This window comes from Miscanthus floridulus, chromosome 3 (assembly GCF_019320115.1).
Source record: "Miscanthus floridulus cultivar M001 chromosome 3, ASM1932011v1, whole genome shotgun sequence".
Taxonomy (NCBI): Eukaryota; Viridiplantae; Streptophyta; class Magnoliopsida; order Poales; family Poaceae; genus Miscanthus; species Miscanthus floridulus.
In genome coordinates, this window is record NC_089582.1 from 5,218,468 (window position 1) to 5,234,471 (window position 16,004).

The following is a 16,004-nucleotide window of genomic DNA, read 5'->3' on the forward strand; positions in this document are numbered from 1 at the left end:
AATAGTGTATTTTTTGAACATGTACGAAAATTCATATATTGTTTTTAAAAGCCCAGTCAAAATTAGGTAAGTTTGACTTAGGATAAAACTAAAATGATATATAATTTGTAGCGGATGGAGTAAATAATTAGTAGTATCTTTTCATAGCATGGAGTAATTAGGAGACTATTTTTATTTTCAAAATCAAACAAGCACTGGTATTGGGTATCGGTTGGCAAGTCGTGTAGGCGTACAATATCAATAACAAGGGAAATTAGTGTATGGTTGGCAGCCAGAAAAATAGTTTTATTTCACAAATAGTAGGCTTGTGTATGTTGCAAATAATGGAGTAGTACAATCTTATATTGCTACAATGATCCAACAAAATACTGGACACCACAATAACCAGCTCACATGGCCTTGTCCCTGTGTTGGTTCGGTTGTGACGTCAACACCTGTTGTCGCAGGGCATGCACCGGTTGTGACGTCAACACCTGTTGACGTCAGCTACGTCCTGCTATTCTCGTCTCCTTCTGCTATTCTCTCACTGAGCACGACACTTGAGCCGTCGAGCCAAGTGTCGTTAGCTCAGCTCCTCTGGTTGCGAAAACCGAGAACAGGATGACACATGAAACACGGCCGACCCCTATCGAACCCCACGGGGCTCGGGGGCTCGAGCCACCCAATCCTAGATTGAGAGACCGAGGTTCGAAGGCCGGCTCGTGAAGGGCCCAAAGCCGCCTCGTGTTGAACAAAAGCCAGGGGGAAACATAGATGAGCCCCAGCGGCCTTCGCCCGTCCCGCTTAGAAGCGAACAAGGTCATTTCAACCTTCTCGTTCAATCCAAACCTTCAGCCGAGCCCATAGACTCCCCATTAAGGGGGAATCTGTTGGAAGGCGGGTTAAGGAGCAACGGAATGCCCCCCGAGGGCTTTGCCGACCCCGTCACAAGCGATGGAATCGGATTCCGTTCGAACATGCCCGTTAGTGAGCTCACCGAGCACGTCACTCGAGCCACCGAGGCAAGTAACGTTAACTCAACCCCTCTAGTTGCGGAAACCGTGGACGGGGCGACAGTCACAAAAATGAGCCGACCCTGGACCAAATCCCCGCCACGCGCGGGGCTCGAGGAAGGTTGGACTTGCAAGGAGACCTAACGCACGGTCGCAGAACGATGGCTAAGATTCTAGGGAAGGGGTACGTACGAATACAAGAGATACTTTCTCTTACTAAGTTTCGCTATCCTCTCCTCGATTTCCAGTGATATTCGAGCCTAGCAACGGCAAAAGGACGGATCTCACTCGGGGGCTGATAAAGGTATAAGTACACCTTTTCTGAAACAGTCGCCGCGTCAGACCTCCTCCTCACACTAAGCCTAGCAGCAAGGTTTGTGGAAACGAACAACTAAGCATCTCTGGTTGGACTGCAAAAAGCCTACTCCTCGGTGGCTACAGTGTCTTTGCTCACCAGCATGATCGATGTTCTCCTCCTACACCTCGGGCCCTATGGTCTTAAGAAACGGAAGGGTCAGAATACATGAGCCCTTTTTTTGCATAAAAATGGAAGGAGACAAGTTCAATCAAGCAAAACGAAGTTACGAATTTATTTGTATGATGCATAAGGGTTGGCAGTTGTCCACAAATTACAAGAATATTCATCTGAATTCATCCGACCTATATGACTAACTAGCCCCTCAGAGGGGGGAGAACAATGTCTTCAACTTTGTCCGCCAGGTTCTGCGAGAGAGGAGCCACTGCCTTCTCTATCTCATCCAGCTCGGAGGCTTCGTAACCAGGCGCGAAGCCAAGGCTCATTGTCTCCAAGTCAATACTGTCCGCGTAGTGAGAGCGAGCGATGGCGAAGGCTTGGGTGATCCCAGAGCGAAGAGCTTCCCTCTCGAGATGGCGCACTCGCGCCGTGATATCTATGGCATGGGCCGCAAGCGAGCTGGTCCCTTATGACCCCGACACCTCTAGGTCATCGCAAACCACTCCGAGGGCAGCGCGCAAGAGATCGTGCTCGTCGCTCTTCGCCTAAAGGCTCCTCCACGCCTCGGTGAGCTCCATGGCTAGCCCAGCGGAAACGCTCTCGGCCTCCAGCCTTTGGGTTGTCGTGGTTCCGAGCTCGGCCTAGAGGGAGCCGATCCTCTGCTGCGCCTCGTCACGCTCTCGGATGGCCTAGTTGCACTCCGCATGGGCCGCAACATGCTCCGAGCAGAGCCTCTCTGTTGTCTACCATAGCTCGTCTCGCTCCTTGCGCAGCCGAACAACCGCCTCGGCATCTAGGTTCACCCGCTACTATAGGGCCGTGAACCTCTCCTCGGCTCACAGCTTGAGTTCCCGCTCCTTCTCAACCTCGGCCAGGAGGTCGATGACCCACTAGCGGGTCTCAGCGTCCCTCTGGAGCAGCTAGCCCTGTTTCTCTCCGGACTCTGGCAACCTCCTCCTCATCCTGCCGCGCCCTCGCCGACAGTTCCTCAAATGCCTTCTCGGCCTCCTCCGTGTCCCACCGGGCTTTGGCCTCCCGCAGCCGGAGACTGGCCACCTCCTCGGCTAGGGGAGTCAGCTCGGCCACCCTCTATTGGGCGACAGCAAGCTAGACGCTCACATCCCCGCGCAGCCGGGCCTCTTCGGCAAGGCGGTCCCATTTCTCCTTCTACTCGTGAAGGAACCGGGATTTCTCCTGGCTACGAGCGATAAGGGAATAAAAGAAGATCAATGTCAGAACACAAAAATACATGAAAAAAGAAGAAAGTGAGAGGAGAGATTAAGTGAATACCCGGCCAGTAGGAATGATGATGTCGCACAGGGTGCCCCTGGCCTGGTTCAGAGCTTCCAGCATGGCCAAGATCCCCTCGTTGAGACTCTCCCTCGCTTGGGCTGTCGGTGGCACAGATTGTGCCGCATCCTCGAGCACCACTGCGACTGCGTTCGGCTGCACCTGGCTTGTCACGGTTGCGGCCACCTCCGCTTGCGTCAGTGGGACCTCGACCGGTGGCATCGCGCCCACCATAGTTGGCGCCACAAGCGCGAGCGGCAGCTCCGTCCGCTCCGACGTCGGCAGCAGAATCACCTCCGTCGTAGGTTGCTCGGTGACCTCCAAGGGTGCTCCTTCGGCCCTAGCATCCGCTTGACCCACTGAGGGCTCGGGCACCACCGCGGGTGGCGCCTAATTGGTCGACGACGCTGTGACACCGGCTCCAGTCCTACTTGAAATGGGAGCGACATCAGGCGACGACCACCGTCTCGCTTGAATGGTGACACTCTTCTTGGGCGCCAGCGCCAAAGAGTGGCCCCGTCTCAGGACGCTACAAGAAACAAAAGGCATGAGTCATGCTGAAAACGGAGAAAAATAGTGGAGTCAATGACTTACATCAGCGCTGTTTGGTGGAGGATACATTTGGGGGACAAAGCCCTAGGTCCTTGCTCCACCTCATCGGGGCAGAGCCGTTTTGTGCCTGCCCCCTGCTCCCGGGGAGAGGGGCTCGCCTCCGTTACATCTCGGGACGCGGTAGCGGAGCCACCCCCTTCATCGGTGCATCGGATGTGGTGGCAGGCCCGCTCACCCCATTGTCTCTTGGGGTACGGTAGCGGAGCCACCTCCCTCCGTCAGCATGTATGGCGTGGCGGCAGATCTGCCCGCCCCTGCTGACTCTTGAGGCGTGGTGGCAGGGCCACCCCTCTCCGCTGGCACCTCGGGCGTGGCGGTAGATCCTCCTGCCCCTACTGGTTCTGAGGACGGGCCGATTGTTTGGCCCATCTCCGCCGGCCTCACGGACGCACTTCCCCCCGCATGAAACGGAAGGGTCCCTGCAAGGACGAGTGGGTACCTATCATCATGTCCTCTCTCTCTAGGTCATCCCCCTCGGTGTCAGCAACTACCTTGTCATCTTCCTCATCATTGTCACCGTTACTATCCGTGTCCTCCCCTCACTCCCGCGCCCATAGCTTATGCTGCTTCTTCCTCCTCTCGTCCTCCTTCGCCTTCCTCTGCTGCTCGGCCTCGGCGCGGTTGGTCACCGTCACGGACAGGTCCTTCGGTAGCAGAGCCAGGTGATCCGTAAGGACAAGTTTCTTTGGCTAGTCCCCCTATCTCAATATCAACATGAAGAGGTCGGGAGTTCAATTAAAAAAGAGGCACGAGAGAAGAAAACTTATGAAGATGATGTACCCCGATTCCAGTCGCATTGGGGGGTACCCGGCACCGGATACACAAACTTGAGGACAGCACCGGCGTCATTCTATGGAGGCTCCATTGCCTCCTTGATGCGCTGCGCTACTTTGGAGGGGGAGAGCGCTCCCTCGGCGAACGCCGTCCAGTCGAGTGATGCCCCGGGTGTGGTCATGTGCAGGGGAAGCACGTGCCTCATCAGTGGTGCCACTCTCCTCATATGGTAGGTACCGATGATGCCTGACCCCTTTAGGACCCTCTCCTTCAAGATTTGGAGGGCGGTGAGGTGGTCCTAGATCCGCTTCTTGTCCTTCTCCAGGACTCCCCACTTCTTCCACGAGTCCGAGACCTCTTCGATGAGGCGCCCAGTGAACTCTAGCAGGGGACGCCCGCGTCATTCTTGATGTAAAACCAATGCGAATGCCACCCCTTGTTGGAGGTCAATAGACGCATTGCTGGGTATTCACCGACCCGGTTGTTGCAAAGTTGGAAGCCGGCGCATCCCATTGCCATGCTTAGCTCATGCTTCTTATCTCGCTTGTTCAGGAGGGTGACAGCGAAGAAGTACCGCCATAGGTCGAAGTGGGGACCGATCCCCATGAATCCCTCACACATGGCAACGAACACCGCGATGTGCTGGATTCCGTTAGGATTAAGGTGCTACAGTTCTACCTTGTATTAGTGCAGCAATCCTCATCATCGTGGAAGTGAGTGAAGGACACGACGTAGCCATCGTGCAGCGATGGCGCGTCCTCATTGCCGGGCAGCCACCACTCCTTGATGACAGTCCACGCGCAAAGAAGGCCACGACAAACGAGGCCCTCCAGGCGCTGGAGGGTGGTATCAGAGCGACACCATGGCTCCATTAGAGGATTGGGGTGGGTGGATGCAAATTCGACGACGGCTAAGACGTGGATGCGGGAAGCTTAGGCGGTTGGCGGCGGAGGTTGTAGATGCAAAGACAAGGAGGCAAAGTATGAAACCCTAGGGGCGAACCCTTTGGTTTTATAGGGGTGATGAATGCAAGGAAAGCAACCATCTACCTGGATCTCCACGCCTGCCATGATCCGCCACCACGTCACGTCACGGGATATGCGCCCGCAATCCCTATCCTTTCCCTCTGAAGATGCGCCGGACGTTTCGCCTCCTCGGGCGAACCAGGACTCTTTACTAATAAAAGGAATACGAGTCGAAAAGCATTTCTTTGGCCTGCCTAGGCCTAGGAGTTCAAGGGCAGGCCCATCAACGGTTTCGACGGCCGTCCCAAGGCACCCTTACGACAAAGGATGGCCCCTCGAGCGGCTGAAACTCAGGCGCATGAGCTTCACGGGAGTCTCGGCCCGTGATCGAGTCTTAGCTGGGCTGACCCTGGGCAGATCCCCATGAACGGGATACCAGGATCCCAATTGAGCTATCCAGCTAACAACCATCAAATCTCACAACCATACCCACGAAGTATCCAGCCTTAGCGAAGAAGAAATCGCCATCTTCAGGGCATGCCGTGGACAACAATAGAGGGCCAGGGCTCTCAAAACCCTTTTGTTCAGAAAACCGTCCGAAGAAGTATCCTACTCCTCCATAGGCTCGGGGCTACACCCACCAGGTGCGCTCGCGCGCACCCGCTAGCAAGTCAAAAAAACCCCAGGCAATTCTACTCAAATCGCCCGGGGGCTCGAGGGCTACTGTCGGGGACCAATATTAGGGTACCTGAAGAGAAGGAGCTAATGACCGTCAATGTTGTTTCATCCACGTGATCGAGAGTGCGACTACACCGCTTGTAGGGTCACTCCACATTCGTCGACCGAGACCATGGGCCCTGCCTCAAGCTGGCTCTCGAGGGCTGGCTCAGCCTCGCCCGACGTCTGAGGGTAGACTCCGTCTTGCCCGACCCCCGAGGGCTGGCTCCGCCTCGCTCGACGTCCGGGGGCTGGCTCTGCCTCGCCCGATGGCCGGGGACTAGCCCCGCCTCGCCTGACGTTTGAGGGCAGACTCCGCCTCGCGCCGACATCCGAGGGCTGGTTCCGCCTCGCCTGATGTCTGGAGGCTAGCTCCGCCTCGCTCGACGTCTACGCACTGCTCCTTCATAACTACACGCGCGGATAAGGCAGGGCACTCAAGTCAACTGCAATACTGAGGACCATACCCTGTACGCCTGTAGGAAAGTACCGTCAGGATATGACACTATGTAGAAAACCATTTCTAGGGGTGGCTGGTAACCGTCTGTAGGGGCGGTTTTGCCAGCCGCCCCTATGAAAGGGTGGCTACAAATCGATGATTTGTAGGGGCGGTTCTCAGACCACCCTTATAAATCGATTTGTAGAGGCGGCTGGTGTTACCAGCTGCCCCTATAAATCGATTTGTAGGGATGGTTGGTACTGTAGCCGCCCCTACAAATCGATTTATAGGGGCGGTCTGGGAACACGAGCCGCCCCTATAAATCGATTTGTAGGGGCGGCTACAGGTCCAACTGCCCCTACAAATCATTTTTCCACCAAAAAAAATTTAAATTTACAATTCAAATTCGAGCAGAACTCATATACATATGCTAGATGCTACTGATGATCTTCCAATCTAAGCTACTTATGTCAAATAGAGCAATTCCAATTAGAAAAAATGATAGTGGAAAATGCATCCCTCTATACAGATAAACATATGCTACTGATGATCTTCCAATCTAAGTTACTTATGTCAAATACAACAATTCCAGTTAGCAAAAATGATGTGGAAAATGCATCCCATCCCTCTATACATATAATTGATATTTCCACCAAAAAATACTAGATAACAGAGATCCTAAATTTGATCGACAGATAAGCTTAAAATACAATGAGGAGAAGCAAATTGAAATAAAGATCCAAAAAATACATATAACTGATATGCCCAACTCAATGGATTTGTCTCCACTGCCACAAATAACCAGTTAACCACCATGAAGATAAAATGCAACTATCAACTTTTTTTAACACAGCAACTATCATATATTAGATTGATAACCCACTACCCAGAAGGGTAATTTTCTGTGTCACCATACAACAGACTAGAACGGTACTTTTTTTTCTATACCTAGCATCATATTGAGCAAAATTTCAGCTGTACCAGTGAAATATATACCCTTTAAAAAAGCACATGACATAAAACTCAACTTTGCGTAGGAGCAGCAGCGCGGGCAGGCGCAGGTGCAGTCGCACGAGCAGCGCGGGCACGGCGCGCAGCACCCGCAGCCGGCGTCGCGGCACCGGCAGCAGCAACAGCAGCAGCAGAGCTTCCTCAGCCACAGCAACAGCAGACGGTTTTGGAGAGGAACAAGTTTAATGTTTTAGAGCAAAAAGAGATGTACACTGTGATAAGAGTGAACGAAACCAAATGGTGGATATTATGTACTTACATATAGTTCCATATACAGGATTATCTGCAGGTTGCAAAAGGCATAGAAAAGCAAAAGAATTAGCACAAAACCACCCTCCATTGCACTGCATAGTATAAAGAATACAAAAACTGAATAACAGGTGAGCATTGCTAGTGTGGAAAATACTTACCGAGATGATGATACGTCCAGCAGTGCCAAAGGCAGAATGTCCAATATCAGGGTAGGTCTCGAGGCCATCCTTGCTTTCCAGGCAATGCCGCAGGACTATACCAGTGTACCATGCCAGTGCACCCAATACCGCCAGTATCACTAGTCCCTATACCAGTGTACCATGCCAGTGCACCCAATACCGCCAGTATCACTAGTCCAAGCCAGCCACCTTGCTTGACAGCATAAGGTGTTGACAGGATCCCCACACCACACAAGACATTCACTCCTGCATATGACAGGCAAGTAACTGAACTAAAGCTTTGTCTTACATAAACGAACATATGGGTTTTCCAAGAGAACTATAAACTCAAGATACAAATCAGGAATGAACTGATCTTATCCAAACTATAAACATGGCATAGTTTCAGTCTTGCAAGTCATATTACCTGCATAAATATTGATACTGTGAGGAGTGGCTTGTCTCCCACCTTTAGACGTCTAGCCTGCAAAAGAAAAAAACCAACTCAGTAAGCAAAGCAAAGACTGTTGTACTTTTTTGAAGCAACCTAGATACAGGTGCATATGCATCCTCTGTGACTTTGTGCTCTTGCTCTACACGCATCAGAACCTGCAGTTGACCTAATTGTGTGTGACTAAAGATGATATAGTGGTAACAAGGTTTATTTAAAGCATCATATGTGCAAGAACTGCACCTAAAGCATTGCTTGTTCCTATTCCTGCTTGTCTGATAGAGCTTGCCTTAGCTCGGATAACTCTTGTTCCAATTGCTCAACCTAGGAGATAGCAAATGTAGAAACAATCATATTCCAAGGAAACAAGAAATTTCCATCTAGTAAGTTTAACTACTTAACTAATAATAATTATTAAATTGAAAGCATATTCTAACCGTTAGATTGACTTTAAAAGAGATGATACTATACTGCAAATTTAGGTTCAACATGCAAAAATCAACATCATAAGAGACAAACATTCTAAAGAATAATATTTGCATTTACCTTTGCACTTAATTCAACAAAAGGATTGACTCTTCTAATGTAGGTCACTCTTCTAATGTACAAATCAGGGGTCTGCACATCATATAATTAAAATTAGTCAAATTTGGAAAATAAACATGGTCGAACCAAAGGTAAGAATTCAGTATCTCCTGGAATGTGAAAGACCAGATTTTTTGGAATCCGGCTGCAAGCTCTGGTCATTACACTGGGTGAGCACAACCAGCAGCATTGGCATCATGGCACTTGGATTCATGCAGGTCAGGTTCCCTCGAACCTCAGACCCTGGGCACGCAGATCCCCACCGCCGGCATGCTAGCACCATACCTGCTCGGAGCCAGTGCCATCACTAGTGGACGAATTTTGTGAGGAAGCAGAAAGGTGCATATAGGACCACTTGGGGGAACACATGAATCACCTAAGCAGCTCGATGTGGAGTGACAAGTTGTGCCTTGAAGCACTCGCTGCTGGCCTTTATGTGGGGGTAGGACTCCTCCTCAAGCTCGACGGCCACGTCGAGCTCCTCCGCTGCAGGGTCTGGATCCGGCGAGGACTAGGTGGGGGCGCTGCCCTTAGTCTCTCCTCCACGGCGAGGGCTGGTTCGGGTGCTGCCCTTAGTCTCTTCCTGTGCCACACGCCGTCATCAGTCTGCATGTTGCACGAGGCCAAATCCGCATCGGCCTGGGCGACGGCGACAGCGATGACTAGCGCGCAGAGGAGAGGCAGCTGGGATGGTGCAGGGTGGACGGCGGCGGCTGTTGCAGAGAAGGGAGGCAGCGCCACCGTGCCTCCGCTGGGGGGGAGGGGACAGGGTCCCGCGCGCCGCCGGCGCTGGAGAAGGGGGACGGGCCCCCGCGCGACTACCGGTGCTGGAGGAGGGGGGTGCGACGCCGTGCGCCTCTGCTGGAGAGGGAGGGTCACCGCGTGGGGGAGAGGGAGGGGCGGCGTGGGGGAGAGACGGAGGCGGGGCTCGGAGGAGAGGGAGGGTGCGGCGCGGGACAACGAGCGAGGGAGAGAGAGAGAGAGGGAGGGGAAGGAAAAGTCAAGACGGAGGGAGAGAGAGGAGTGCAGATGATATTTTGGTTTGGTGTACATCGGGCATTTGTAGGGACGGTTCAATCATCAGCCGCCCCTACAAATACCAACATCAGGGGCGGCTGGTGAGTGAGCCGCCCCTACAAATCAGACCCATTTGTTGGGGCGGCTCGTCTCACCAGCCGCCCCTGCTGTTCCATTTGTAGGGGTGGCTGGTCTCTGGGCTCCTCAGCACGCCACTGTAGGGGCGGCTCCATCACCAGCCGCCCCTACAAAAAATTTGCTCCGTTGCTATAAACTGTTTTTCACGTAGTGTGATAAGACGGGCGCTTTAAGCCCTTCCAGACATGTCAGAGCCCGAACAGTGTTGTAGGCGACGACATTTGTCTTACAGTGTTGTGGACGCCGCCATTTGCCCTCGGCCGCGGATCCTGACGGAAGCATACGACAACCACTATGGTCTAGGATGAAACTCTCATTACCTACAGTAACGGATATGCGGTCACTGCGTCGTCTGCTCCCCTTAGGGTCGCGGTTCACCACCCTGGTCTGTCGCGCTGCCTGCCGGGGCGGGATGGGACGTGACCACTTGCTGACAAAGCCAGAACATGGCATCATCAGTGGACATGCACCCAGCATGGAGCTATCCTTGGCACCGCCTATCGTGTCAGTGGGGCTCGCTCAGAGAAAAAGGAAGACCCGACATCTTTGAAGGACCTCCTTTTCCTCTGGTTTTCTTCTTTCTTCCATATGTAATCCCTACATCCCCTCGGTCTATAAAAGGGAAGGCAGGGCACCCCACTAAGGGGACGGATCGATTCAAGACACCACGCATCACATCACACACAGCTGAGCAGCAACCAAGCTCTCAGCACCCATTCGACTATTCTATCAGAGACTTGGGACATGTCCCTCTCTCGCCCGTTTGTAACCCCTACTACGAACCTTTCAAGTGCTAATAACATGAGCAGCAACTACGAACTGGACATAGGGACATTCTGCCCGAACTAGTATAAACCTTGTGTCTTTTAGCACACCATCCAGGTCCAACGCGCAATAACACAAATTTACTCGTTGGTGTTTACTCAAAACACCAACAATAGCAAATTAATAAGTTAACTTATTATCTGCTATGCACAGCTATCAACTTCACTGAGGACGGAATTCTTGGTAGATATTTTGAAGAGCCATACAAATGAATGTTTTCGTAGCTTCCCTGAAGATCTCCAAGGCCTACATTATTATGCCTTGTTATGCAGAAGTGTTTTCTGGATTATATACGTGGTTATATACAAAAGTGTAAAAGTTGAATTATGAAAATAATATCATCATTTGGTTGTTTTTATGTGCATCACTGAAATAAAGCCGTGGCGTTAGCACAGGCACTATACTATTTCATTCAAATGACCCTCCCCTTTCCTAAAATGGCGGGCATCCCTGTGTGTTCCTTGGTCGTTTGATAAGGGCGGTACCTTCCACCATGCTTACAAAGTCCGTGTTAGGGTGGAAGCGGCCATCGTCGTCGTGGTCGTTGTTGCTCCTCATGGTTGTCGAAGGCTAGAAGGAGCTCGTTGGCTCGTCTTCCTAGCTCTCCACCGACGCCGCCCCGCGCAACCCAAGCCCCGCGGCGGGCGCCATAGTCGGCCTGTGTCCGCTGAGAACCACGGCCGAGCGAGCCACGGCGGTGAGAGCGGCCGCTACGGTCGCCAGGCAACGGCCGGCAGGTGGGAGAGGAGGTTGAGAAGGGGAGGGGCAGATCCAGGCCGCCCAAACCTCCGACCGCCATGGCTGGCCGGTAGGCCGTCGTCGCCCTAGCTCCAGCCGAGCGTGCGGGAGAGCTAGCTGGCCGCTGTTGGTACCCCCCACAGGGACGGGCGCAGGGCTCCCTCGGCAATTATGAAGGAGGGGCCGGGGAGTCGTGCGATATTTTTATTTGAGGGGAACCCTATTGCTCGAGCGCTGAAGAGACGGAAAAAAGAGCGGAGGAGGGTTCGAACCGTGACCGTGGAGGGTGGTTCTGATTCACGGATGGGTGATGGTAGGGGCCAAAGAGTATAGTAGACACGATCCTGATCAGATATGAGTAAGGAGAGAGAAGACTCAGAAGCAATCTGGATAGTTGATTTCTACGGGGTTGTTTTCTGTGTACATTTTTGGGGTGAGTGTAGGTGGCTATCTCAGTAGGAAGGTTATATGGGTTAGACTTAACATTGAAAATGATGGTGCATTAGTAGGATAGATACATTAAATTTGCACGTTTCCAAAATTCATGGTGATAGGGCTGATAGGTTATTTGACACGACATGATGCTTGGAAAAAAGTGGCAAAAAATAATTTGGTATGATGCCTAAGATGACAAAAAAAGTTTACGTGACATGATGTCTAAAAATAATGTGACATGATGCCGAAAAATAACGTGGCATTATTAGATTATAAAAAATAAACCTGTCATAATTTCTAAACGTGTGGCTGATGAACTGGCATGTGGCAAGGCCTTGTACTCATGCAAGAGGAAGTAGGAAGCATCCTCAACACTTCCTTTGTCTAGTAACGGCTGGAGCCACCATACAAGTTGTATTGGGTCTATTGAGGATTTTAATTAAGTAGAAAAGAGAGCAGAGAACTCCAACAGTCTTCAGCCACGCTCAGCCTAGATATCTTCTAGTTCTAGACCTAGTGTGGTTGCTGCACGTAAGAGAGTACAGTAAAGACGGTCTGGATGATGGTGCACAGCACAGCAGAGCCACCGAAGAGCCACGCCGCCACCAGCCACGGGTTGCTGAAGCGGTGCCTGACGATCCAGGCGCGCCACCTGTAGCGGCGGTGACGGCAGTGAGCCTGCAGCGTCACCTCGACTGGACTGAGGTAGTGGTCGCTGCCGGGGTCGAAGGCGAGGCCGTCGGCGAGCCCCCGGAAGAGCGCGCACACCTCGCCGTCGTCGCCGAGCAGGTGCTCCACGACCCCGCGACTCGACAGCAGCGCCACGTCCTCGGCGCTGCCCAGGAGCTGCGACATGAAGACCACGTACGCCGTGACGTAGCTGGTGTCGGGGCTCATCGCCGTCCGGTTGTACTTCTGCTCGTACACCAGGACGTTCCGGAGGATGTAGCTGGTATTCTCGTGGATGTCCTGGAGCGCTATTGACAGGACTCCGTTGTTGAACGCCACGTCGAGCACGGAGCGGCGGCCCTGCGATCCCTCTTCCGAGCACCACCGGCGGAACGTGACGCCGGCCTCGTAATACTCCGTGGCTCGCCGGAATCTTCCGTACTTGCCAGTCATCTTCGTGTTCCTTATCGAATTCATTATTCATTTAGAAATCAAGGCAGCAGTACAGATCGAATTTCACAGACACACACACTTTATTGTGCTCTTACAAATTAATAAATACTTACAGAATTTCCGTGGACGCATCAATATTTAGGCACGTTGGCTTCAAATAAACATGGCACACATGGACCAAATGCTGGAACTTCAACAAGTGAAGGTCGTCGTCGTTGGGCTCCGACGACGGGACTCCACCCACCATGTTTCTGATGGCTTCCCAGGCTAGCCTACGGACGGGTTTCATCTTGGCAGCATTCCCATTCCCGTTCCTATTCCGAAGCTCGTATATCTTCTCGACCACGAAGAACGGTATCTGGTTCTCCAGCATCATGAGGTCATGAACGGCCATGATCGCGTCCCGAGTTCTAATGCTGCAACCTTGAGATGGAGATGCAGCTTCGGTGGTACCACCAGCAGCAGCTGCTGCTGTGGCGTCGTCCTCCGCGCACTTGCCGAACAATTCCAACAGCAGTATCAGTTGGACTGCATCAAGCAGCAGCATCCTGCAGAACGCGTTCGCGTCCATCCCGACGTCGCCTTCGTAGCAGCGCCTCGCCTCGGCCTCCATGGATTTAACTGCCTGGGTGTACTCCAGAACCGATGGCCGGCCACCTTGTGGGATGCACTTATCCAGTGCAGAAAGCTTGCCCTGTTCATTGCGTCGCATTGCTTCAGTGGCGTTGACGTGGTATGGTCCTATGGATAGGAATGCCGGCTGGTATGTGCTCATCATCTTGTCGGCAGCAACGTGAAGCTTCTCGTTTTTGGGCACACGGAAGATCGTCTCTGCCTGAGATGACCTACTTTCCCAGGTGTTGCTACGTATTTCACGATCGATGATCTCGGAGAGTTCGACGATGTGGCTATCAACAACGTAGTCGTCGTTCTGGTCACCGTTAGCATTCGCACACATTTGCTGATGATCTGCATGTGCAAGCATCTCAGTTCTAAATTCAGTTATTTCAGGAGAAATTAATAGTTGGATGCATTTCTGACTCTGCTGAGAGGACGTTTTAAGAAAGAAAGTAAGCGAATAATGGTTAGAGTAAAAAACAAACAATCCTGACATTCTTGGAGGTTAGCTACGCGAATGCATCTTTAGCTAACTGTTTCACGCAAAGACCAATCACTATTCTTTGAAACTTGCTGGAGGAATTAATAAGGGAAAAGAATGAAGATTTGCATCTATTCTCATTATTACTTTTGAACTTTTTGAATCGAAACTTGCTAAAGGAATTTTTCCTAAAGCAAGATTTAAACTAATTTTGTAGCATAGCAGCGTTAAGCAATTTTGTAGATTGTCCACATACTACTATAAGGATGTGCATACACAGGAAGGGCCGGTGAAGCTGTACTCACCTTGTGACGAAGCCGGATGTGCAGGCGCGCTTGACATGGTGGAGTTGGAGGAGAGGCGATGGGTCGGCTCATAAGCTGGACGAGCTAGTGATAAGGAGGAAGACAGACGTACAGAGACAACCCCTCCCTGTCCCTGCCAAGGCCAAGACTGACTTTATATATTATTACCGGTGTTTCACTCACCCCGTTCCAAATTATTGAAATATATATACCACCCATTCTAAATTATAAGTCGACTTTATTAGTATATTATTTTTGTTACATACCTATATTACTAAGTAGAATATATATACCACCCATTCTAAATTATAAGTCGACTTTATATACGTACCTATATTATTTTTGTTACGTACCTATATTACTAAGTAGTATATATACCACCCATTCTAAACTACTACCCTGTAGCTGGCTATAAAATAATTTATTCTGTAGCCACTTCGAGTTACGATAATTACTATGTTAATTTACAAGATTATAATAACTCCTTACTAAGTGGTTTACTATAACGTCATGGTAAATATCCCCATGTGTTATAGTAACCCAACTATCGTAAATATGTATAGACATTATCATAAACTAGTATATAAAATTATCGTAAATGGAGATAGCTACAGAATAACTTATTTTGTAGCTGACTACTGAATATATATATATATATATATATATATATATATATATATATATATATATATATATATATATATATATATATATATATATATATATATATATAATGTCAGGCGCCCAGCCAAAGAACAGGACGCGCAGGGTTGCTGCAACTAGTAAAGCAAGTACTTGCTTTACTCGGTATCTCCCTCTCTCCCCGCAACTTTTTGCAGCTTTTGGGATGGCGACTTTGGTACTCAAATGATGCCCAACTGGCCAACTGGCGGAGTTCAAATGGCTTCTAAGAGTATTGTTTACAACTTTTTACGGCTTCTCTTATCTTCTAGGAGTATTTAGACTCTTCTGTTGGCCTAGATGCTCCTTGTCATAACTATGAATTTGGACGTTGCAAAGAAGTGCTAATTGTTTGTTTAGCATTCGTGATAAGAATGTGCTCTTGCTCATCTATTGCAGGAAAAATTATTCTGCAGATCATTTCTTTACAGTGGCCGGAGCCAGGATTTTGCAGCTGAGTATTTCACTTACAGAAAAATTTCAATGCAAATATGCAATATAGTGTGTATTAGACTGCAGTGATTCACTCTAAATTTGATCCATTAAGATTATTTCATTTTTTTACAAATTAGAAGAAAACGAAATCTGTGTCTGGAAGCCCGCCGGAATCTGGAGTATAGAATGGATCTGGGAGAGGAGACGTCGAGTCGAGCGGAGCAGAGCTGGAGGGGGCCGAGCCGCCGAGGGAGAGCAAAGCTGCCATGCTTGCTGCTGCTCACTACAGTGACCGCCAACGGCTTCAACGTGGTCCGCTCTGCCAATGGATAGTGGTTGCCGAATGTACGAGCGAGCGAGGGGGCGAGTCGAGTGCACAGCCAAGCTCCGAGGGGGCCGAGCCAGGGAAGGGTGCTGGCTGCGCCGTGACTGATGGCGGCCGCCACCGCTTCCAACTTCTGAGTTGATGCACCGCAACTCGGCCGCTG

The 16,004-nt window shown here is 50.8% G+C and overlaps 1 protein-coding gene and 1 long non-coding RNA gene across 2 annotated transcripts; both read right to left on the bottom strand.

Moving 5' to 3' along the window:
* Nucleotides 1–7,418: 7,418 nt before the first annotated feature.
* On the bottom strand, nt 7,419–8,286 carry LOC136544836 (uncharacterized). The gene is made up of 3 exons (XR_010780843.1): nt 8,113–8,286; nt 7,686–7,952; nt 7,419–7,558 (listed from the first exon to the last, which is right to left on the bottom strand). It is a non-coding gene; the product is annotated as an uncharacterized lncRNA (long non-coding RNA).
* A 3,884-nt stretch (nt 8,287–12,170) lies between these two features.
* Nucleotides 12,171–14,516, bottom strand: LOC136544837 (UPF0481 protein At3g47200-like). The gene is made up of 3 exons (XM_066536901.1): nt 14,401–14,516; nt 13,110–13,965; nt 12,171–13,006 (listed from the first exon to the last, which is right to left on the bottom strand). The coding sequence occupies exons 1-3, from the start codon at nt 14,435–14,437 to the stop codon at nt 12,388–12,390; spliced, it is 1,512 nt and encodes a 503-aa protein (XP_066392998.1). The 5' UTR covers nt 14,438–14,516; the 3' UTR covers nt 12,171–12,387.
* Between the last annotated feature and the right edge of the window lie 1,488 nt (nt 14,517–16,004).